This window comes from Salmo salar, chromosome ssa01, assembly GCF_905237065.1.
Source record: "Salmo salar chromosome ssa01, Ssal_v3.1, whole genome shotgun sequence".
Lineage (NCBI taxonomy): Eukaryota > Metazoa > Chordata > Actinopteri > Salmoniformes > Salmonidae > Salmo > Salmo salar.
The window spans coordinates 29702543-29725557 of NC_059442.1; the positions used below are offsets into that span (position 1 = coordinate 29702543).

Below are 23015 nucleotides of genomic sequence, written 5' to 3' on the forward strand. Positions count from 1 at the left end.
AAAACCTATGAAGTACACTTTTAGCTACTGTTTGGAATAACTTGTACAAATGTCACTGCTATGCTCATCAGAACATGCAATGAACGCATGAAACCAAAAACTCTAAATTGCCTTTGCAAAGACTACACTACAAAATATTACTTATGGTAAACAGCATCTCCTTGTGGCTCAAAATGGAGTTGAGGGCTACAATGAACTTCAAATAAACTTGCAAGGAGCTACAACAGATCTTGATTAGTAAAATGTTTTTTTTATTACAGTAATAAAGACAGACATGAACAAGACCAACATTGACAAAATATGGATCAGTAGAGGAGCCAGTGAAGTACTATTACATTTCTTGATCTCCAATCAAGAGCAGCAAAACATTTACAAAGCAATATTCACACATGTTAATCAGAAAGAGCACATATTTAGATTTGTAAAAAATCTAAACTACAGCAATAAAGGCAAGGACATAAACAAACATGCAGTTGAACTCAGCCCTTCTGGACTTTAGCGATTAGCTCATCGCAAAGATTGGTGAGTTCTTCAGTCTCTTTTACCTGAGGGGACCAGGAAAAAAAAGCAAGGGAAAAAAAATCTGATACGAGCAAGAGCAAAACTTCCATGAACAAATTAGGCCAAAAACACTGATAAAGACAGCCTCATGGACTTCAGACTGAGGTAGACTTACTTTCTGGTCAAGGCTATTCTCCAGTGACTGGGCCTTTAGCTGCTCTCTGCGCAGCTGGGCCTGAAGTGCAGAGACCTCCGACTTTAATTTGGAGCGAACCTCTGCAATCTCTTCATTCGCCCTGGAAAAAGTAATAGTCAGCCAAGTGAGACCATACAAAGCCCGGCAACAATACGCAATTATGTAACCAGCTGTATTTTGCACAAAAAAAGTCGTTTGAATGTCTTACAGGCCAATTTTCTGCTCTGCATGGACTTTCAGGGTCTGGTAGCGCTGCTCCTCCTTCTTGATCCTGGCCAGGTAATCTTGAGCACATTTCTTCAGCATCTCTTCATTCTTAGTGGCACACACATTTATAACCAAAGATCATGAGGTTGGCAAAGCAAAGTCATGGACCTACATCAATTCAGTATCATCCTTCACAGCAATGTTACTTACCTGCACCAAAGCATGGTGTTTTGCGCAATAATGTGTCAGCAAGATTCTATCATGCATTTTAAGCCTTCTCCAGAAATGATAATTACATTAAAAAAAGGAACTCAATTGCCTGAGAGGTGCTGGACCATAAGGACAGTTTGATGAAAAAGCTTTAAAAAAGGTTCAAATTTAGGCATGCCACATGGTTGCACAAAACACAGGGCCCTAATGTCATGACCTATGCATCTTTTTAATGCCGACCTTTTTGTAACCCTCGATGGCCTCTTTGTACTTGTCCAGTCTCTTGAAAAGCTCAGAGAAGGACCTCTCCATGGTGTTCAGGTCCTGTGATACCTGCTCCTTCTCCTGTAAGACTTTAGTGAACTCAGCCTGGGCCATCTCCTTCTCCTTTTGTTTATCAGCTGCAGGAAACAATGACAATCACAACAAGTTGTACATTTTACATTAAAAGGATATTAACATTGCAAAATTGCCTTTACTACAACATACCCAATATCTGCGCAATTGTGGCTTCAAATTCAGACATGATTTTCCTGCAAAAACAAAAAGCAGAGAAACCAACAGTTAGTTGGAGGTCTGAAATGAGAATAAGTGACCAAATACTAGCACCAATGCTTATTGCTTACCCCATTTCATGATTATCCCAAGATAGCTTGTCATGCTTTGCCTTCCATTGATCTTCCTGTTCCTTTACCTATAAAAAGAAACCATTATAAATTAAAATGATCATTACTGGATTGAAAGGGATGAGGAAAACAAACACCTACTTCTTTCTGGATCTTGGCAATGGCAGCATCCATATCTTGCTGACTGTATTTAAGCACCTCTACGATGTTATCCTCCATGTTGGCTGGTTGGGGGAAAGTTGAGGCCAGATTCATAGGGGAATTTTGCACGAGAGGAGTCATAGGACCAACAACCTGAACCTCAAGGGACATAAGACATCCATTTAACAGTTTACCCACATTACTTAGCTTTACTATATTATAGGATCTTTGAGGACTGAGGAAACTTACAGGTGGTGGAACATCAAGAAGTCTGGGGTTGAGAGATTTCAGTCCATTCACCTCCTCCTTGGCACCAGTCTTCTGGGTATCCACACTAAAACCACATTGACAGAAACCTCGCTCAGATTTGGAGAAAACACCTTGATATTCACCTTTGAATTGCAAACTCATTTTAGATCCACAACTAGATTAAGAATGCTCTCAATTCTAGGCTAATTAAATACTTATTTGCAACTAGAACATTTTAAGATGAACACGCAAGTCATTTTCCCCAACCAGTTAGATGGGTAAAACAAAACCATGTGATTATGACCAAAACAGTAACGCACCGTGAAGCAGAGGCATCAGGTTGAGGGAGGTTGAGCCCTGTGGGGCCTCCAGACTTCTTGGGGCTCTCTCTCATGAGGGGGTCAAATTTGAGGTAGAGAGATTGTTTCCTCAGTGCTGACTCCTTGAACTGAATATAAAGGCTACGTAATTAGAGGAAGCCCAAAATGTAAATAAACCAGTTATGAAAGTATGTAAACTCAGCAAAAAAAGACCTCACTGTCAACTGCTTTTATTTTCAGCAAATTTAACATTTGTATGAACATAAACAAGATTCAACAACTGAGACAAACTGAACAAGTTCCACAGACATGTGACTAACAGAAATGGGATAATGTGTCCCTGAACAAGGGGGGGGGGTCAAAATCAAAGTAACAGTATCTGGTGTGGCCACCAGCTGCATTAAGTACTACAGTGCATCTCCTCCTCATGGACTGCACCAGATTTGCCAGTTCTTGCTGTGAGATGTTACCCCACTCTTCCACCAAGGCACCTGCAAGTTCCCGGACATTTCTGGGGGGGGGAATGGCCCTAGCTCTCACCCTCTGATCCAACAGGTCCCAGACGTGCTCAATGGTATTGAGATCCAGGCTCATCGCTGGCCATGGCAGAACACTGACATTACTGTCTTGCAGGAAATCACGCACAGAACGAGCAGTATGGCTGGTGGCATTGTCATGCTGGAGGGTCATGTCAGGATGAGCCTGCAGGAAGGGTACCACATGAGGGAGGAGGATGTCTTCCCTGTAACACACAGCGTTGAGATTGCCTGCAATGACAACAAGCTCAGTCCGATGATACTGTGACACCGCCCCAGACCATGACGGACTCTCTACCTTGATCCCGCTCCAGAGTACAGGCCTCAGTGTAACGCTCATTCCTTCGATGATAAACGCAATTCCGACCATCACCCCTGGTGAGACAAAATCCCTGGTGATGTCTGGTGAGGACCCGCCTTACAACAGGCCTACAAGCCCTCAGTCCAGCCTCTCTCAGGCTATTGCGGACAGTCTGAGCACTGATGGAGGGATTGTGCGTTCCTGGTGTAACTCGGGCAGTTGTTGTTGCCATCCTGTACCTGTCCCGCAGGTGTGATGTATCCTGTGCAGGTGTTGTTACACGTGGTTTGCCACTGCGAGGACGATCAGCTGCCCGTCCCATCTCCCCGTCTTAGGCGTCTCACGGTACGAACATTGCAATTTATTGCCCTGGCCACATCTGCAGTCCTCAGGCCTCCTTGCAGCATGCCCAAAGCACATTCACACAGATGAGCAGGGACCCTGGGCATCTTTCTTTTGGTGTTTTTCAGAGTAAGTAGAAAGGCCTCTAGTGTCCTAAGTTCTCATAACTGACTTTAATTGCCTACCGTCTATAAGCTGTTAGTGTCTTAACGACCATTCCACAGGTGCATGTTCATTAATTGTTTATGGTTCATTGAACAAGCATGGGAAATGGTGTTTAAACCCTTTACAATGAAGATCTGTGAAGTTACTTGGATTTTTACGAATTATCTTTGAATAACAGGGTCCTGAAAAAGGGAAGTTTCTTTTTTTGCTGAGTGTGTGTATACACATGTATATTTGTTAAATAATCACTTACATTGCTGGACCCAAACTGCTCCAGGTAGTCCATCTGTCCATCAAAGTCATTCGCCATGACTGGAGAGAATGGGGGACAAGTGTTAGTCAAAAAGCTAGTCAAGTCAACATTACAGCAACTAACATGAATTCCTCAAGTTACTTGACTTACATGTGGTTCCAGGAACAAACTCCTCATTAAATTCTGACATGCCATTTTGTGGGTTCTGCTCAAATTGGCAGAGTTCAAAGGTTTCTAGGGTGCTCAGTGAAGGTTGGTCAGGTTCAGTTGGAGGTTTCTGCTCTTGGCCAGACAAAGGATCCTGAACTTCACAAGATTCCATCTGAAGCTGCTGATCTTGTGGAATGTTGTCCTACAATTGCAGAAAGAATGGCACCCAAGTAAGCACACAATCAATATACAGCTTTAGCTAGCCAAAATATTTTTCCAATATATAACCTGATCAAGTTTTTAAAAAGCTTACAATTCCTTCTCTTGTGGCAGAAAGATCAGGTTCAGTCCTTGAGATTTTGTCTCCAGCACTAGGAAGACTGAAAACATAATCACTACCAGTTAATGGAGTGGTGCAGCTACATTAAGCTTCTCTTTATACAGCACTGATTATGCGTCAAATATAAATCAAGACTACCTTTAATACATTAATTTAAGAATATTAAAGTTGCAATGAACATGAACTTACAGTGGCCATGGTGCGGTTTCTTTCTGAACATGCTCTGTCACTTTATCAGGGGAGGCAGCCACCCTGACTGAGTTTGATCCCTTGGCCTCTAAACTGGATTTCACCTTACAGACTATAGAGTCACTCATTCTTGCATTTGTACCAAATGGATTGAAGTCTGGGTCATCAAACTTGTCAAAGTTGTACGCGCCTTTTGGAACAGGAATATCAGAATCAGTACCGACCGCTGGCATTACTGGAGATTCCTTAGATAGAGGTTGTTTCTTTTCTTCAGGTACTGCCTTTTTCTCTGTCGGCTTAAGACCAGGAGGCCTCTTGACAAACCGCTTGAGAAGAGGCTTACGTTTGATCTCCCCGCCATCATCGAAATTGAACTCAAGTTTCACTGGCCCGGCATTGGGAGCAGCTTCACCCGGCTGAGGCATGGAGTCTTCAGCGGGCTGGCTCGTCTCCTTGGGAGCAGGTGACAATGGTGCAATTGCTCTCATCTCTGGCTGGACAGGTGCCAACACAACTGGCTGAGACACCTGAACCATGGCTGCAGGTCCCATTTCCTTACCAACAGGGGCAGTCTCTTCAACTTCCACCTCTGGAGGGTCATTGCATGGCAGCTTTCTTCCAAGTACAGGGGAATTCTGAATTTTGGAGGCTCCTGTTTGGAAAGGGTTGACTGAATCAAGGTCGTCAAAATCAAATTTGTAAGAACCTTTGGGCAGCAGAGGAGTCTCCTCATCTCTAGAGATGGCGACAGCTTGATCTGGGTTAAGGTTAACTGATGACTGTACAGTCTCGTCCTCATCAGCTTTGGATAACTCGATGGCTGGATCCTTCGTCATGGTGATCACACTGCTATCTGTTGAACGCACATCAGCTGAGATGTCAGCAAGAGAATTTTCCAGTGATGGCATGAACGGGAGGGTCTCATCCAGTGCTGTTTCAATCTTGTCAAAATCCTTTAACATCTTCTCATGAGAAACTGCCTCAATTACATTAGGTTCGCTCAGATCAATAGCCTTGGAGGTTTCAACTAGTTCACTGGGCCTTGCTGGAGAGAGGACCATTTTACCAGACCCTTGGAAGGGATTGATGACATCAAGGTTATCAAAATCCAGCTGATAACCTCCTTTACTCTGAATTGGCATGTCATCATCAGGATAGGATGACACATCTGAAAAGTCCGCAGTAAAATAAGTAAAAATCAAGTGAACATTTTATGGTTGAAATAATGAATGACAAAGCGGTGTCACAATGAATCTCGAACCTTTATTAAAATGCATTTACCTGATTTTGGCACATCGATTTTCTGCAGCAACACCCTGTAAAAATACAAGACGATAAATTAGTTTCAAATTTCTCAACTTGATACCAGATTATGAATAATCATTCTGCCAATGTGACGTACAGCTACAGCGTAAAAGAAAAGTACATGCTTACTCTTCAGGTGTTGTAAGCTGCAAAGACTCTAGGGCTTTTGTACAGTGATCTATGCTTGCCATCTTGAGGGACTTTGTTGGTGATTCTATTCTCTTAGTGTGAGGGTCTCTTCTTGGAGTCTGAAAACAAACCTGAACGCAGAAACCAAGAGGTTATCTGAAAACAAATGTTCTTTCAAACAGTCAAATAAAGAAATATGTAATGGGTAAACCTAACCTGGTTAAATTGTCACGTGCACATCGTGTGAACAATTATTTTTATATAGTTTACTCTGAGAAAACACCTCTTCAAAAAATGTTGGGTGTGCGTCAGCTCATGCTTTTTGCTAGACTATTCAAACAGTCATGCATAAATCCTAAATAACAAGATTATTTTTAGAGAGAATTAGTCTGGAACATTTTAAACTACTAGAAGACTAGGCTTCTTGACAACATATATACACCGTACCTTCCCTCCCTTTACTATAGTTTTGTTGGACAGGTTCTCTGCCTGAGACTGGCGAAGGATGGATGGCCTCCCAGTCGGCTGATCCAAGGAAAAGATGTCACAACTTGTCTCCGAATTGCTGTGCTTTCTTCCAGGGCAGATCCCACGATTCTCATCGTTCACAGCAGTAGAACTCATCCTATGAAGAGGGGCACACAGACGTGAGGGAGCTGAAGCAAAAGTAGGCCACACCCAGTAGACAGCTGGGCACACTGATAAGACTGAGCAAAGCACTTCACAGGCGTCAATCTATTTGAAGAAGCCCATTCAATCCAATTGATTAGATTGAACATTGAGGGGGTGTGTATCAGCTATATACAAATTGTACGAAACATTAGGAACACCTTCCTAATATTGAGTTGCACCCCTTTTGTGCACAGAACAGCTTCAATTCATTTAGGCATAAACTCTACAAGGTGTCAAAAGCGTGCTGGATGCTGGCCCATGTTGACCGCAATGCTTCCCACAGTTGTCTCAAGTTGGCTGATGTCCTTTGGGTGCTGAAACATTCTTGATACATGGGAATTGTTAAGCGTGAAAAAGCCAGCAGTGTTGCAGTTCTTGACTCAAACTGTGTGCCTGGCACCTACTACCATAGCCTGTTCAAAGGCACATCAATATTTTGTCTTGCCCATTCACCCTCTGAATGGCACACACACACACACACACAACCCATGGGCTCGGTCCAAACACTGAAGACACCCTCGTCCACTTACCCTCACCTTATGCCTTAGGGGAATCCCCGTCACCATCTTGGAGGGCGGTTCAAATGATTAGCCAAGCAAGGGAAGTTTACAACCTAAGCCCCTCAGCCCTCGTTTTTAGTCAGCTTTGCGAGTGTACAATTACGTTCACTCCGGGGCCTGAAACTCCCCATAACTCAATTTGCGACAATTCGTGCGCTAAGTCTGCGAAAACTTAAACATCAATGGAGAAGTCAACATACAAGTGTAAGTAAAAACGAATGCAAATAAGTTAGAAATTGTGCTACTAATGCACATGACAGCACAAACACGTCTCGTAAAAAGTAAATGTTTGGTTATCTTTTGGAAATTGTAGAAAAACCTTTTCTTTCTTCATAAGTTCCAGCTAGGCAGGCTAATGTTAGTTAGCTAATTAATTTGCTAGCTATCATACAGTAGGTGTATTAATAATTATATATTTAATATAAGTAGACATGCACTCATAATTGAACGTAGCTCATATAAAGCACCCACAAGCTACAGGTGGCTGAAAAAAAAAAACAATCCTTGCGGGATGAATGAGTGACGAATTTCAAGCCAAGGATGGTCCATTTTAAAAATAATTCCTTCCTCCCTCGCACTGCAAGCGTATACTCGTCAGACGTCATGATACGTCATCAGAAGTGTCCACTTAATTTGAGGACTGAAGGGATAAGGTGTCTGAAGTGTTTGTACCGCAGACCATGTCTCAAGGATTAAAAAAATCCTTTGACCTGTCCCCCCCCCCATCTACACCGATTGAAGTTGATTTTACAGGCGACATCAATAATGGATAATAGCTTTCACCTCGTCAGTCTCATGAAAAGACCATGTGTTCCTAACGTTTTGTACACTCGGTTTGTGTAGTTGGATCCTTGTTGACAATGGATACATGTAAACGTCACCAACCTGTAGAAGTCTAAATGTGCAATTTATTTGGAAATAAAAGGTGAAAGGTTCATGTGCTACCAGTGGGGAGAAATAACTATTCATCAGGCCACAAAGAGTTGTCATTCAAACAAGTTCGTTAACTGACATTTCAATTGATAGCCAAGGCTACATTTATATTACCAGATTCTGAATTGTAGACATAACTTGTTAGCATGCCAAGAATGGTGTGGTCCTGAGTTGGTGACAATGTCTATAAGCAATTTACCCACGACGTCCTCACACCATAATGTGGCCTGTAGTTCCAGGGCTTGTCAGTTTTCCCTACACTGGCTGGATCTGCCAGGCCTGCCAAAGAGCACACCAAATCGGCAAAGCCCATTTGGAATCATTCTGAGTTTGCCTAAATGAATTTCCCTTGGTGCATAGCCAATTAAACTAAGCTACCGTAACTGCAGCTTTTTTGTGGATGGTCCGGCTTGACATTTGACTAGTATATAAAGGGTTGGAGCAATGCCACGAGTTTTACTCTTACTTCAAGTGCAATAATGTCTGAAATAATGTGGCCAGCGCAGTAATAATTGCAATCGCATAGGCTAACAAGGAACAATTCCAAATAAAAAGCTTATTCACGTTAGGTACGTTACCTAGTAACACTAGTTAGCTATTAATTCAGCACGTTGGCCAATACAAATTAACAGTAGAAAACTAGCGGACGTTAGCTGCTTGTTAGATTGACACCAACCATAGATAACGTCATATTGCTTAGTTAACACAATTACTTAAATAAGAAGTTTATCCTAACATAAATGACCAGTTTATATACTGTATAGATAACAGTAGACATTGGAGGGAACGTTAGCGTCTAAGAATGCGCTACGAGTTAACTAAAGTCAGTTAGCTGGTTAACGTCAGTTACTAACGTTAAGTAATTTAGTTTGCTAGCCAACGTTAAGTAAATCGCTAGCGTCGGGCTACAAGAGATGCGTCAAATTAACGAAGACATTTTGAGCGATAGACCAAGTCAAATAAACAATTAAAAAGCAGCCAAGTATCTACATACCTGAAACAAGGAGTCGGATAATCATAAAATAACTTCTCTTGACGCAAATAACGCAACCCACAGTTTACTTTTCGAAATCGCCTTGCAATGCAAGTAGTCAGTAGATTTCGAATTTAAACGACTCGATTTGGACCAATTAAATAGACAGAAACCCAAAACATGGGGCGGAGCTTCATACGAATTAGCCAATAGCGTTGCGTGACTTTGAACCGACCAGTGAACTTGCGCCAAAGTCGAGACAAAGACGATTTAAAACACTATTTCTAGGCTCGCGTTTGATGCCAATTTTTATGATAAGAGAGTGTACATTTTACAACACGACGGAGGCAAGAGTCTTTATGCTGTCTGTTCAGTGATGAAAATGGATATACTTTGCAGCCTCTGCTCCAGCAGAGGGAGAAAATGAAATGAGAGTGCATTCGGAAAGTATTCAGACCCCTTCGCTTTTTCCACATTTTGTTACATTACAGCCTTGTTCTAAAATTGATTTTTTTAAAGACTCATCAATCTACACACAATACCCCACAATGACAAAGCAAAAACAGGGTCTTAGAAATTTTAGCAAATTTCAAAAAAATAAAATAACAAATACCTGATTTACAGTATTCAGACCCTTTGCTATGAGACTCGAAATGGAGCTTGGGTGCATCCTGTTTCCATTGGATCATCCTTAAGATGTTTCTACAACTTCATTGGAGTCCACCTGTGGTAAATTCAATTGATTGGACATGATTTGGAAAGGCACACATCTGTCTATATAAGGTCCCACAGTTGACAGTGCATGTCAGAGCAGAAACCAAGCCATGAGGTCAAAATAATTGTCCGTAGAGCTCCGAGATAGGGTTGTGTCGAGACACAGATCTGGGGAAGGGTACCAAAACATTTCTGCAACATTAAAGGTCCCCAAGAATACAGTGGCCTTCATCATTCTTAAATGGAAGAAGTTTGGAACCACTGAGACACGGCCAAACTGAGCAATCGGGGGAGAAGGACTTTGGTCAGGGAGGTGACCAAGAACCCGATGGTCACTCTGACAGAGTTCCAACTGTGGAGATGGAAGAAACTTCCAGAAGGACAACCATCTTGGCAGCCCCCCACCAATCAGGCCTTTATGGTAGAGTGGCCAGACAGAAGCAACTCCTCAGTAAAAGGCACATGACAGCCCACTTGGAGTTTGGCAAAAGGCACCTAAAGGACTCTCAGACCATGAGAAACAAAACTCTGGTATGGTTCTCTGGTATGATGAAACCAAGATTGAACTCTTTGGCCTGAATGCCAAGTGTCACATCTGGAGGAAACCTGGCACCATCCCTGTGGTGAAGCATGGTGGTGGCAGCATCATGCTGCAGCATCAGCGGCAGGGACTGGGAGACTAGTCAGGATCGAGGGAAAAATGAATGGAGCAAAGTATAAAGAGATCCTTCATGAAAACCTGCTTCAGAGAAATTGCGGTGGGAACCATGAAGCCACGTCTTTTGAATGCCCCACATGGGTGAAAGAGAATGAGGTGGCCAAAGTCAGGGTTGTACAGAGCATTTCATATGCAGCAGCTGTGAAAAGGGTTGAGGGTTTGAATGGTGCACCAGAAGAGTCTATTGTGGTGGATAGGCCTACACTGCAGGCTGCAGGGGTTGCCTTTCACCAGCAGGATCCTGACATTTTAAAGGTTAAGAAGGTGGACTTTGTGGCCTTTAGAGCTATGGTAATTAATGGCACTGCCAAGGTGGGGAGACGGTCCAGGAAGATAGAAATCATAGTGGATGCGGCGAAGCAGTTCCTGGAGCTGAAAGATTTCTCAGCGGAGGAGTTACATTGGCTCCTGACATGGCACAGCGGTTTAAGGCACTGCATCTTAGTGCTAGAGGCATCACTACAGACCCTGGTTCGATTCCAGCTTGTATCACAAACGGCTGTGATTGGGAGTCCCATAGGGTGGCGCACAATCGTCCGGGTTAGGATTTGGCCGGGGTAGGCCGTTTATTTTATTTCTTCATTTCACCTTTATTTAACCAGGTAGGCTAGTTGAGAACAAGTTCTTATTTACAGCTGCGACCTGGCCAAGATAAAGCAAAGCAGTGGGACACAAACAACAACAGAGTTACACATGGAATAAACAAACATACAGTCAATAACACAATAGAAAATGTCTATATACAGTGTGTGCAAATGGCGTGAGGAGGTAAGGAAATAAATAGGCCATAGTAGCGAAGTAATTACAATTTAGCAAATTAACACTGGAGTGATAGATGTACAGATGATGATGTGCAAGTAGAAATACTGGTGTGCAAAAGATCAAAAAAGTAAATAAAAACAATATGGGGATGAGGTAGGTAGATTGGATGGGCTATTTATAGATGGGCTGTGTACAGCTGCAGCGATCGGTAAGCTGCTCAGATAGCTGATGCTTAAAGTTAGTGAGAGAGATATAAGTCTCCAACTTCAGCGATTTTTGCAATTCATTCCAGTCATTGGCAGCAGAGAACTGGAAGGAAAGGCAGCCAAAGGTGGTGTTGGCTTTGGGGATGACCAGCGAGATATACCTGCTGGAGCGCATGCTACCCGTGGCTGTTGTTATGGTGACCAGTGAGCTGACATAAGGCGGAGCTTTACCTAGCAAAGACTTATAGATGACTTGGAGCCAGTGGGTTGCAGTGGTGGGTGGTATATGGGGCTTTGGTGACAAAACGGATGGCACTGTGATAGGCTGCATCCAGTTTGCTGGGTAGAGTGTTGGAGTCTATTTTGTAAATGACATCGCGAAGTCGAGGATCAGTAGGATAGTCAGTTTTACGAGGGTATGTTTGGCAGCGTGAGTGAAATAGGATTTGTTGCAAAATAGGAAGCCAATTCTAGATTTAATTTTGGATTGGAGATGTTTAATATGAGTCTGGAAGGAGAGTTTACAGTCTAGCCAGACACCTAGGTACTTGTAGTTGTACACACATTCTAAGTCAGAACCGTCCAGAGTAGTGATGCTAGTCGGGCGGGCAGGTGCGGGCAGCTATCAGTTGAAAAGCATGCATTTAGTTTTACTAGCATTTAAGAGCAGTTGGAGGCCATGGAAGGATTGTTGTATGGCATTGAAGCTCATTTGGAGGTTAGTTAACAGTGCCCAAAGAAGGGCCAGATGTATACAGAATGATGTCGTCTGCGTAGAGGTGGATCGGTGAATCACCCGCAGCAAGAGCGACATCGTTGATATATACAGAGAAAAGAGTCGGACCGAGAATTGAACCCTGTGGTACCCCAATAGAAACTGCCAGAGGTCCGGACAACCTGGTAATAAGTGTTGCAACAATGGCGGCGGATAATTTTAGAAAGATAGGGTCCAGATTGTCTAGCCCAGCTGATTTGTAAGGGTCCAGGTTTTGCAGCTCTTTCAGAACATCTGCTATCTGGATTTGGGTGAAGGAGAGGCTGGGGAGGCTTGGGCAAGTAGCTGCGGGGGGTGCAGAGTTGTTGGCCGGGGTTGGGGTGGCCAGGAGGAAAGCATGGCCAGCCGTAGAGAAATGCTTATTGAAATTCTCAATTATCATGGATTTATCGGTGGTTACAGTGTTTCCTAGCCTCGGTGCAGTGGGCAGCTGGGAGGAGGTGCTCTTATTCTCCATGGACTCTAGTGTCCCATAACTTTTTGGAGTTAGAGCTACAGGATGCAAATTTCTGTTTGAAAAAGCTAGCCTTTGCTTTCCTAACTGACTGTGTGTATTGGTTCCTGACTTCCCTGAAAAGTTGCATATCGCGGGGACTATTCGATGCTAGTGCAGTCCGCCACAGGATGTTTTTGTGCTGGTCGAGGACAGTCAGATCTGGAGTGAACCAACGGCTATATCTGTTCTTAGTTCTGCATTTTTTGAAAGGGGCATACTTATTTAAGATGGTGAGGAAATTACTTTTAAAGAATGACCAGGCATCCTCTACTGACGGGAATGGTAGGGTGCGGGTACAGTGGAGGTAAACCTAGGCATTGAGTGATGATAAGAGAGGTTGCATCTCTGGACGCACTAGTTATGCTGGGTGAGGCAACCGCATGTGTGGGAGGTGGGACAAACGAGGTATCTAAGGTATATTGAGTGGGACTAGGGGCTACGCAGTGAACTAAAACAATGGTAACTATCCTAAACAACCGTATACAAGGCATATTGACATTAGAGAGTGACATAAAGAGAGGCATAAAGCAATCACAGGTGTTGATTGGGAGAGCTAGCTAAGACAACAACGGGTAAGACAACAACAGCTAATCAGCTAAGACAACAACAACAAGTAAAATGGCGATGAATGGGAAGAGAGGGTCAGTTAACTACACACAAGGCCGAGTTTTGCAGACACAGGACTTTTCTACAGGGCTCAGATGTGTTTCGGTCCATTTCCAGTTCAATCTGGCCTGGAGCCCACTGTAGCTCACTGGTAATATACAATATCTGCCCCGTTGTCTTAAAGGACCCATTAAAGGACTATGCCAGTTCTGGACTTACTAGATTTACACATCTAGTTTTTCTGGATCTATGTCAAGTAATGCAAGGGGAAGAAATGGCACAGCAGCCATTTTGGGAGTGGGTGTGGATGACCACACACCATAGCAGTCACCAGATTCCTGTCGTAAGCTCTGGACCATTACTCCATATCATCGCAGCTAGCTAGCTGCTACCGAGTGGCCCAGCCTCGAAGCTAGCCTTGAGCCAGGCCCATCTCCCGGCCTGCCTCCCGGACTCTTCACTAACACGACTAGAAGTCACTGCATCTCCGGATTCCTGCCGTAAGCTCTGGACCTTTGCATCGGATCATCGCAGCTAGTTATCTGCTACAGTGGCTATAGTGGCTAACGCCCTTGTCCCGAAGCTAGCACCAGTTAGCCTTGAGCCAGGCACATCTCCCGGCTAGCAAACAAAATTACTTTTGCCAATTGGCGTGGACCCTTTGTCGACACGGAGCCTCACCGATCCATCACGACTGGTCTGCCGATGTAATTCCGTCCGTTGTGCCCTCAACCGGCCTTTGCCGGACGTTGGTGAAGACGCTTCTGCTAGTCCCGGCCTGCTATCTTTATGTACGCCATGTCTCCTGCTTGCTAGCGTAATAACAACTACCTAACGGATTCCCTGTTTCATCTATTGATGTTCACTGGACCCTATGGTCACCTGGCTACATAGCTGATGCCTGCTGGACTGTTCATTGATCACGGTACTCCATTTTGTTTATCTGTCGGCCCAGCCTCGAACTCAGGCCCTGTGTGTAGTTAACTGACCCTCTCTGCCCATTCATCGCCATTTTACCTGTTGTTGTTGTCTTAGCTGATTAGCTGTTGTTGTCTTACCTGCTGTTGTCTTAGCTAGCTCTCCCAATCAACACCTGTGATTGCTTTATGCCTCTCTCTAATGTTAATATGCCTTGTATACTGTTGTTTAGGGTAGTTATCATTGTTTTATTTTACTGCGGAGCCCCTAGCCCCACTCAACATGCCTCAGATACCTCTTTTGTCCCACCTCCCACACATGCGGACCTCACCTAGCATAACGAGTGCCTCCAGAGATGCAACCTCTCTCATCGTCACTCAATGCCTGGGTTTACCTCCACTGTACCCGCACCCTACCATACCCGTCAGTACATTATACCCTGAATCTATTCTACCACGCCCAGAAATCTGCTCCTTTTATTCTCTGTCCCCAACGCACTAGACGACCAGTTTTGATAGCCTTTAGCCGTACCCTCATCCGACTCATCCTCTGTTCCTCGGGTGATGTGGAGTTTAACCCAGGCCCTGTGTGTCCCCAGGCGCTCTCATTTGTTAACTTCTGTAACCGTAAAAGCCTTGGTTTCATGCATGTTAACATCAGAAGCCTCCTCCCTAAGTTTGTTTTACTCACTGCTTTAGCACACTCCGCCAACCCTGATGTCCTTGCCGTGTCTGAATCCTGGCTTAGTAAGGCCACCTAAAATTCAGAGATTTCCATCCCCAACTACAACATTTTCCGTCAAGATAGAACTGTCAAAGGGGGAGGAGTTAGCCTGCAAAGTTCTGTCATTTTTGGGGTGGTATGATATTATGCCTGTAAAGTTCTTACTCATCATTATTCACGATTCATTAAGGATTATCTGTAATCATGGTAGCATCCACTGCACTTTAACCTCAGTCATTGTATCATTTCAAATCCAAGGTGCTGGAGTACAAAGCCAAAACAACAAGAAGTGTCACTGTCCCAGTACTTTTGGAGCTCACTGTATTCTGTTATCAGATTCAAAATCTGGCAGTTGCTCAATGCAGCATGACCAAGTAACCAACAGGTAATGTGGCTTAATGTTATTGCTAATTTCTCACGAGCTGGCCATTGTCTTCAATTTAATAATAACTTGACTCACTCTACACATACTGACATGAGTTGCCCTGCCTCATTTGGAAACGTATACTGCCAGTGGCTCATGTTTGTCATGACAATTCTAGAAGAAGTTGGCAAGAAAGTAGAAACTGGCACCCAGGCTGATAGTAAATTGTATTAACACTTTAATGTTTGTGTTCTGTAATGTAGTGGTGACACTGACTCGATTAAAGTGTTTGTGCGGGTGAGACCTCTGATCCATGGGACCAGCCTAACCACTGATGGATACCAAGGTCTCTGTCACCTCTCCGAACACCATCTGCCTGCACATCAATATAACCATGTTGCTGACATCGACGTCACTCAGGTCTGTGTTGGTGGACAGACTGTTACAGTTGCTGTAACCTGGAGTAATTCACACATCAGTGGATAGAGGTTTAAGTCAAACCAAGCTACATTTTAATTGATTCATTTATTCTGTCTCCTCTCTCTGTGTGCAACAGGATTCTGTATTCTCCTGTGTGGCCAAGAATATCGTTGTGTCATGTATGAATGGATACAATGGCACCGTTTTTGCCTAGTGAGTGGTGTTCTTGTTGTTTTAGAGTTCATTCATGTTTTATTAAGTGCTGTAATATCTCACAGATTTTTCAGTGCTGTAAATAGATTTTTTTCACAGTGGGCAAACTGTTTTATTTTTAAAGACACCTTCATTTCTTTGAAGTGACTCAGTACTAAAGGTTGCGTGTGTTCTTTCCTGAATTCTGTCTGATTTCGACAACTTCACTGATGACCAACGGGGGGGTTATCCCTCTATGTTTTGAGTACCTGTTGTTCCTCATCAGCAAGGAGGTAGAAAATGTGAGCAGAATGTAACTGACATTGAAATATGAGAAGTGCCAGTGATTTTGTTTTATCGGTTCTCTCAGGTTGATGATTTAATGAACCTTGTTTTTCCTAACATAACAACTATTTTCCTGCAGAACTCTCTCGGAGGTAATGTTAAGTCCTAGATTATAGCCAATGTGCACCCAAGTGCTTTGGGGAAACTGTATCCACCTTTCAAATCGCCCAGAGAACCAAGTTGATCAAAAACGAGGTTAGTATGCAAAGTTGGGTTTATCGCAATAGTTATTAAATATGCTACTAAAACTTTTCTCCATACAGGAGGGGAAAGGGGAAACCTAGTCAGTTGCACAACTGAATGAATTCAACTGAAATGTGTCCTCCGCATTTAACCCAACCCCTCTGAATCAGAGAGGTGCGGGAGGCTGCCTTAATCTACTTAATTGGCACCCGTGAGCAGTCATTGTTGGGGGTTAACTGCGTTGCTCAAGGGCAGACCGACAGATTTTTCCACCTTGCCGTCTCTGGGATTTGAACCAGCAACCTTTCGGTTACTGTCCCAATGTTCTTAACCGCTAGGCTATCTGTCACCATGATACTATGATACTGATTGTAATAGATATTGTATCTGTGGTAGTTTAGTGAGCATCTCCTCATGTGATTCCTTGTGCTTTATCAGGCCCTGATCAACGAAGACATGCATGGGAACATGAGGCAGCTACAGGCTGAGGTGAAGAAGCTGAAGGAGCAGCTAGTTCTGGCTCTCTCTACCCAGACACAATTGTACTTTCACCATAGTAGTCTGCAGACTCGTCTCACCCCCTCACATTTTCTCTCTCGCTCTCCTTTAGGCGGGAGTGGGAGCAGCCCCTGGAGCAGCAGTGGTCCCTGCAGGATGCCTTTGACCAGATCCAGGCCGAGGCCAAGTTTGAGGCAGACCAGTCCAGGCAGCAGCTAGAGGACAACCAGCAGGACATCATAGCTCAGCAGGCCCAAATCACTGTCAGTCAGCTCCTTTTTAAACCAACCAAGCCCGCTTCTCTGTTAAGGACATTCAGAGCCTACCTGTCTCATTTGTATGAAATTACAGTTTAACCTCTATGGAGGATTGAGTGTGATTCGTTTTTTATTGATGAATATGTTGGTTGAATTGTAGGGATTGACAAAAGCTCTTCAGTCTGAAAGAACACACAAACCAATATGACCTCCCAGTTGAGAGAGGCTAGAGAGAGCACTTTAGAGTGAGTTGTATAAAGGCGTATTTTCTGTTTGTGCATGATGAGACCTTTTTGAAGTGTATTTTAAATGTTTTGTTGACATGTTTGATTTGTTTCTCCCCAGAGAGCTTGTTCAGAATATGGAGCAGAATGTAGTGCTAAAGAAGCAAGTGTCTGACTGGACAACACAAAACCAAAAAACAGACCTGTCCTTCATTCATTGTTATTGTGTACATGGTGGTTAATGTAGTGTTTTATTTATATTTCTTAGAAATTGTTATCACTAGTATTGTTTTTAGTTTTGTCAAATACAGTTAAACTATTTGACATAATTGGATCTTAATCTCCAATCAACTGTAATTGGCCCGGTCTTCGTTTGTATATTTACTTTGAAAGACTTCTAATATGGCAAGCCTTGAACCAAATCTGACAACTGCCAATGGGACCATATCCAGCCTTGAAAAAAAGATTGAACAAGAAAAAGTAAGTCTGCTCACTTAAATTACCTGCCATTAATTACTATTATTTGGGGATATAATTCAGTTTGCATGTATTTGATACATCTAATCTCAGAAGTCTCTTGTTTTGTGTTGTTTGTCCTGGAGCTGATCAACCAGGCCAGGGACCTCTGCAGTAAGCTGGGCCAGAAGGATCAGGGCCTTGCTATGCTGTTTGCAGGTGTCAAGGACCTTACGGTACTGACTCAAGTCATTTGTTTACCTCTTAATTCATTATCATTTTTAACTTTTATACTTACATTTTTTTACTGTAGTTCACCAATGTATTTATGTTTTACCTGGTTTGTTCTTATAGGATATGTACAATGCTCCTTGCGCCGAGAGAGAGGAGCTCAAGGAACACAACTCCAGGATGCAAGCAGAGCTCCAGGACCTGAGAGAAGCAGCAGAAAGGAAGGTAGCTTCTAATCAGAGAGGTGAGATTTGGAGTTAATTTTAAGCATAACAACTAGCGGCATCTTGAGCTTTGATGCGAGTTGCCCAGTGACGTGAGCCTACCAGACGGGCTAAATGTCTTTTTATGCTCGCTTCGAGCCAAGCAACACTGAAGCATGCATGAGAGTACCAGCTGTTCCGGACGACGGTGTGACCATGCTCTCCTTAGCCGATGTGAGCAAAACCTTTAAACAGGTCAACATTCACAAGGCCGCGGGGCCAGATGGATTACCAGGACATGTACTCGGAGCATGTGCGGACCAACTGAAAAGTGTCTTCACTGACATTTTCAACCTCAACCCCAAGTCATAGACTGGTCTCTCTGCTACCGCATGGCAAGCGGTACCGGAGTGCCAAGTATAGGTCCAAGAGGCTCCTAAAAATCTTCTACCCCCAAGCCATAAGACTGCTGAACAATTAATCAAATGGCCAACCAGACTTTTTGCATGCCTGAATTCCACCATTATGACAACGTCTGGATGGATGTTTTGTCCTCAGGTGGAGGTGTTACAGGAGGAGTTGGTCTATGCCACTGAGGAGGTGGAGCGACTCACCAAGGTGTTAGATGAGCAGGCAGGTCTTCTCCAAGCTTCACAGGATCAGACTGCCCAGAAGGTGGCTACCACTCTCCAGGGGAAGGTACCAGGCCATTTTTTTTCTATGCACATACAAGAGCCACTGAAAACAAATCAAGGGCTACAGTAGCATGGAAAATGTCAGATTTTAGACCAAACAAAATAGATCGTACAATTATCTCTACTTATGTGATTTCCCTACCTGCTTTTCACCAGTTAAAACAACAGCAAGAGGCGGTTCAGAGGACTGTCAGAGGTGAGAGTGCCAATCATGTTCCACAGTCATCCGTCATCCCTAAAGTGCTTCAGGTAATGGATGCTTGTGTCTGATGGTTTTCCTTCCTGTATGCTTTACTAGGGAACTCTGTCTGATCAAGAGAGGGTTTAATCGCTTATCTGGTTGATTTTATCTGTCGGACACCTCACACCCCCTGAAGCTTCAACCCTGACCTGACTCTGGTGGTGGAGAGCCAGGAGAAGGAGCTGGAGAGCCGACGCTCCTCCATGATGACTATGGAGGTGCCCCTCACTGAGTTTAACTATGAAAGTGTCACGAATCCCACCGAAGGTGGCTACCCTGCCTGCTCGAGCGGCGCTCGACGGTCGTCGTCGCCGGCCTACTAGCCACCGCTGATCCCTTTTTCCTTTTCTGTTTGTTTAGTCTTATTGGTTGCACCTTTTCCCTATTGTGTTCTTGATTTGTGTTTATTTAAGCCTGCTTAGCCCGCCCAGGTTTGTGCGGGATTACGTTTACTGTTGTGTGTATTTTTGGATGTGCTGGCTTACGCCTTGTATTCTCTCTCCGGACTGTTTTGCCCGTTGTACTGGGTTGGTAATTTGTTTTACGCGCCCGTTGGTTTTGGTGTTGACCGTTTTGTGCCGGGAAGAATAAAGGTCGTTATACTTCACCTCTGCTCTCTGCGCCTGACTCTACCACCACTCCTAGTATCCCGTGACAGAAAGGGCCGCCAAGAACGAGGAGATCCAGAAGCTCAAGGTGTGGTTTGTTTACTGCATGTCATGATGAATGCTAAACTTCCAATCTTGAGACACTTAATTAACACATTGATATAACACATATGGTGTTTAACTAGTCTGTGATGATTTCCCACAGGGTCAGCTGAATGAGAAGGAAATGGTGCGAATGGAGATTCAAGCTGTTCTTAACGAGTTCTACGCCAAGCAGAACCAACTGGCTCAGAATGGGAACACAAATGGGTTAGTCCATTCAAATCAAATTTTTACCGATGGATTTTTGCAACCCAAGTGTTATCAGACTGTTGCTTTGTGAAGTGTCTGATGTATATATTTTAATTGACAGGGATGTTTTAAATGAGGCCATTCATCAGAACGTCTTGAGAGAGCTGCAGGAGGAGAGGAGTGCAATGGTCTGTGTATCAATCACTCAACTCCCCTGTTCACCTGAAAATGTAGTTTTAATAATTTGAACATACCATTGTTTGTAATAGGTGCTTTTTCATATTTATTCATTTCCTTTCATTTGTAGAGAATAGTCATACTGAGGCTCAGGAAAGGTATGCAAATAACACTTTGTTCTCTTATCACACAGATTCTATGTGGAATATACTTGTGTAGTGTGTATGCAAATGTTTTTTTTTCAGTATTTATTTTTTTGGTGTTGATTAGACTGACGAGTCAGAAATCCCTGTTGGCCCAGTCTCAGACCAGTGTCCAGGAGCTGAGGAACCACTGCCTAGAGGTGAGCCGGAAGGAGCGAGACCAGGAGTGACTGCTTCAGGTGAGAAGGGCATCAGGATCTGCTGGGGTTATTGTAATTGTATGTCATTTTACATAAATTAAATTATCAAATGGAATGCAGAAAATGGCAACTTGCTCTAGTTGACAGGCTGGATAATTTTATGGGAGGCATCAATCTCCATGTTGCTCCAGTTGTGGCAATGATATCATGCTTAGTCCATGATTTGTTTTAAGAGGGTCCCTTTGTTGTGAATCTAGCTAATGTATGGTGATTTTAGTGAGATGTCTGAATGTCGGCAAACCTGCCCCCTACCGGTCTGAGGATAACTGCAAGCTTGTGGACCATAAGAACCATAAGCAGAGGATTGAGTACCTGGACAAGCTCAAAGAAGAACACCAAACCTCAAGTTGTAATAATCATATTTAACATTTCATCACCTGGCTGCATGTTTACTTTTTGTAACTGTTATAGTTACCATCAAGAGACTTGGCCTCAGCAGTGAAATACTGAGGGGGCATTTCACTGCATTTATAGACAATAAGTAACAAACACAATTTTTCAAGGGAAATAAAAACCTCAGATCTGAAATGAGTATCTGAGAAAATGCTTGGAGAGATTCTCATTGGCTGCTCAACATTTCTTGTTGACTGTGAACATGTCCCCCAAACAGAAAGCCTTTTCACCCTTTTTTAAGTTGACTAATAACCGTGTTATTGCATCACATAATAGGATAAACTGGTCAGTACAGTACATTACCTGTTTGAAGTACTGTAATTCTCTAAGAAAAATGTCTTCATGTTTTTTCATATTTCTGTATGAATATATTTCTACTAGGGCTGGGCAATTCATTGTTTATATTGTGATATGTATAATTGCGGTATTCATATCATTGGATCTTAGTATTTCACTACCTCTCTGCAGCAACTGTAGCCTCATTTACATTTAAGTCATTTAGCAGACGCTCTTATCCAGAGCGACTTACAGTAGTGAATACCTACATTTCATGCATTTTTTTTTGTACTGGCCCCCCGTGGGAATCGAACCCACAACCCTGGCGTTGCACACACCATGCTCTACCAACTGAGCCACAGGGAAGCCGCAGGGAAGCAACAGGGAAGGCCTCCCTGGGTCACATTCAAAGGGAGGCTGTGCCACAGGCTCAGCTGCATCGTCATATCAGATGTTCATTTCAGCAATAAGGCCCAAGGTGGTGTGGTATATGGCCAATATACCACGGCTAAACCCCTGAGGTGCCTTATTGCTATTATAAATTGGTTGCCAACATAATTGAGTGAAAATAGATGTTTTGTCATACCTGTGGTTTATGGTCTGATATACCTCAGCCAATCAGCATTCAGGGCTCGAACCACCCAGTTAATAATTATGGTTATATCATCATCCTTCATATTGTATTATATGAATTTTGGTGGTCCATATATCGCCCAGCCCTAGTATTTACCACAGGGGCTTTCAATCACAGATACCATATTTAGGGTAGATTGTGACATGATTGAACAACTGTTATGCTGGATGAAATATATTTTAGAACTGTAAATTGACTGTGTATATGTAACAGTGTAGGTTCCGTCCCTCTCTTCGCCCCAACCCGGGCTCGAACATCATCAACTGACACCCCACGAAGCATCGTTACCCATCGCGCCACAAAAGCCGCGGCCCTTGCAACGCAAAGGGAAACCCTACTTCAAGTCTCAGAGCGAGTGACGTCACCGATTGAAACGCTATTAGCGCGCACCACCGCTAACTAACTAGCCATTTCACATCGGTTACATATACATTTAATCAGATCATCATTCATAAAGGCAAATTCTGGATGTTTTCCTAATTGATTCTGCCCTAGCAACATATCTATTTTGTTTTTGCTAACATCTGTATCTTGTCTATTTGTATAGTTGTGTGACCAATAAAATGTGATTTTAGTTTTAATGTTAATATTTAGTCTCACCTTTGTCCTCTAAATTCGTAGAATAGGTCGGGCGGAGATAATTCCCTGTTATTGGGTCTACTGCTTTTGTATGGGTTCTGTCTACTCTTCATTACCCTAGTGATGTCT

The 23015-nt window shown here is 43.4% G+C and overlaps 1 protein-coding gene and 1 long non-coding RNA gene across 5 annotated transcripts; one reads left to right on the plus strand and one right to left on the minus strand.

Annotated features, from left to right (window-relative positions):
- Positions 1–230: 230 nt before the first annotated feature.
- Positions 231–9603, minus strand: LOC100195680 (transforming acidic coiled-coil-containing protein 3). 2 transcript variants are annotated; one of them, XM_014189264.2, is made up of 17 exons: positions 9320–9603; positions 6608–6785; positions 6161–6291; positions 6008–6042; positions 4727–5894; positions 4511–4577; positions 4198–4399; positions 4048–4106; positions 2451–2578; positions 2131–2215; positions 1882–2034; positions 1741–1808; positions 1604–1647; positions 1355–1515; positions 906–1012; positions 677–797; positions 231–545 (listed from the first exon to the last, which is right to left on the minus strand). In XM_014189264.2, the coding sequence occupies exons 2-17, from the start codon at positions 6782–6784 to the stop codon at positions 480–482; spliced, it is 2772 nt and encodes a 923-aa protein (XP_014044739.2). In that variant the 5' UTR covers position 6785; positions 9320–9603; the 3' UTR covers positions 231–479. The 2 variants fall into 2 exon arrangements, with proteins under 2 accessions (XP_014044739.2, XP_014044714.2); XM_014189239.2 differs by having other exon boundaries at positions 1882–2040.
- Positions 7420–22894, plus strand: LOC106598432 (uncharacterized). Of its 3 annotated transcripts, XR_001327191.2 has the most exons (17): positions 7420–7596; positions 15475–15601; positions 15844–16000; positions 16137–16213; positions 16617–16732; positions 17159–17209; positions 17331–18179; positions 18302–18391; positions 18510–18630; positions 19148–19288; positions 19441–19480; positions 19583–20221; positions 20339–20442; positions 20546–20612; positions 20732–20759; positions 20872–20983; positions 21222–22894. It is a non-coding gene; the product is annotated as an uncharacterized lncRNA (long non-coding RNA). The 3 variants fall into 3 exon arrangements; XR_006769549.1 differs by having other exon boundaries at positions 17331–18391; positions 21202–22894; XR_006769547.1 differs by having other exon boundaries at positions 17331–18391.
- Positions 22895–23015: the final 121 nt, after the last annotated feature.

Coding starts and splice junctions, on each gene's coding strand:
- LOC100195680 (XM_014189239.2), bottom strand. CDS start 6,784: ATGAGTTCTACTGCTGTGAACGATGAGAATCGTGGGATCTGCCCTGGA. Junction 4,400..4,510: donor CTGCCACAAGAGAAGGAATT/GTAAGCTTTTTA, acceptor CTGCAATTGTAG/GACAACATTCCACAAGATCA. Junction 2,579..4,047: donor AGCAGTTTGGGTCCAGCAAT/GTAAGTGATTAT, acceptor CTTTATATTCAG/TTCAAGGAGTCAGCACTGAG.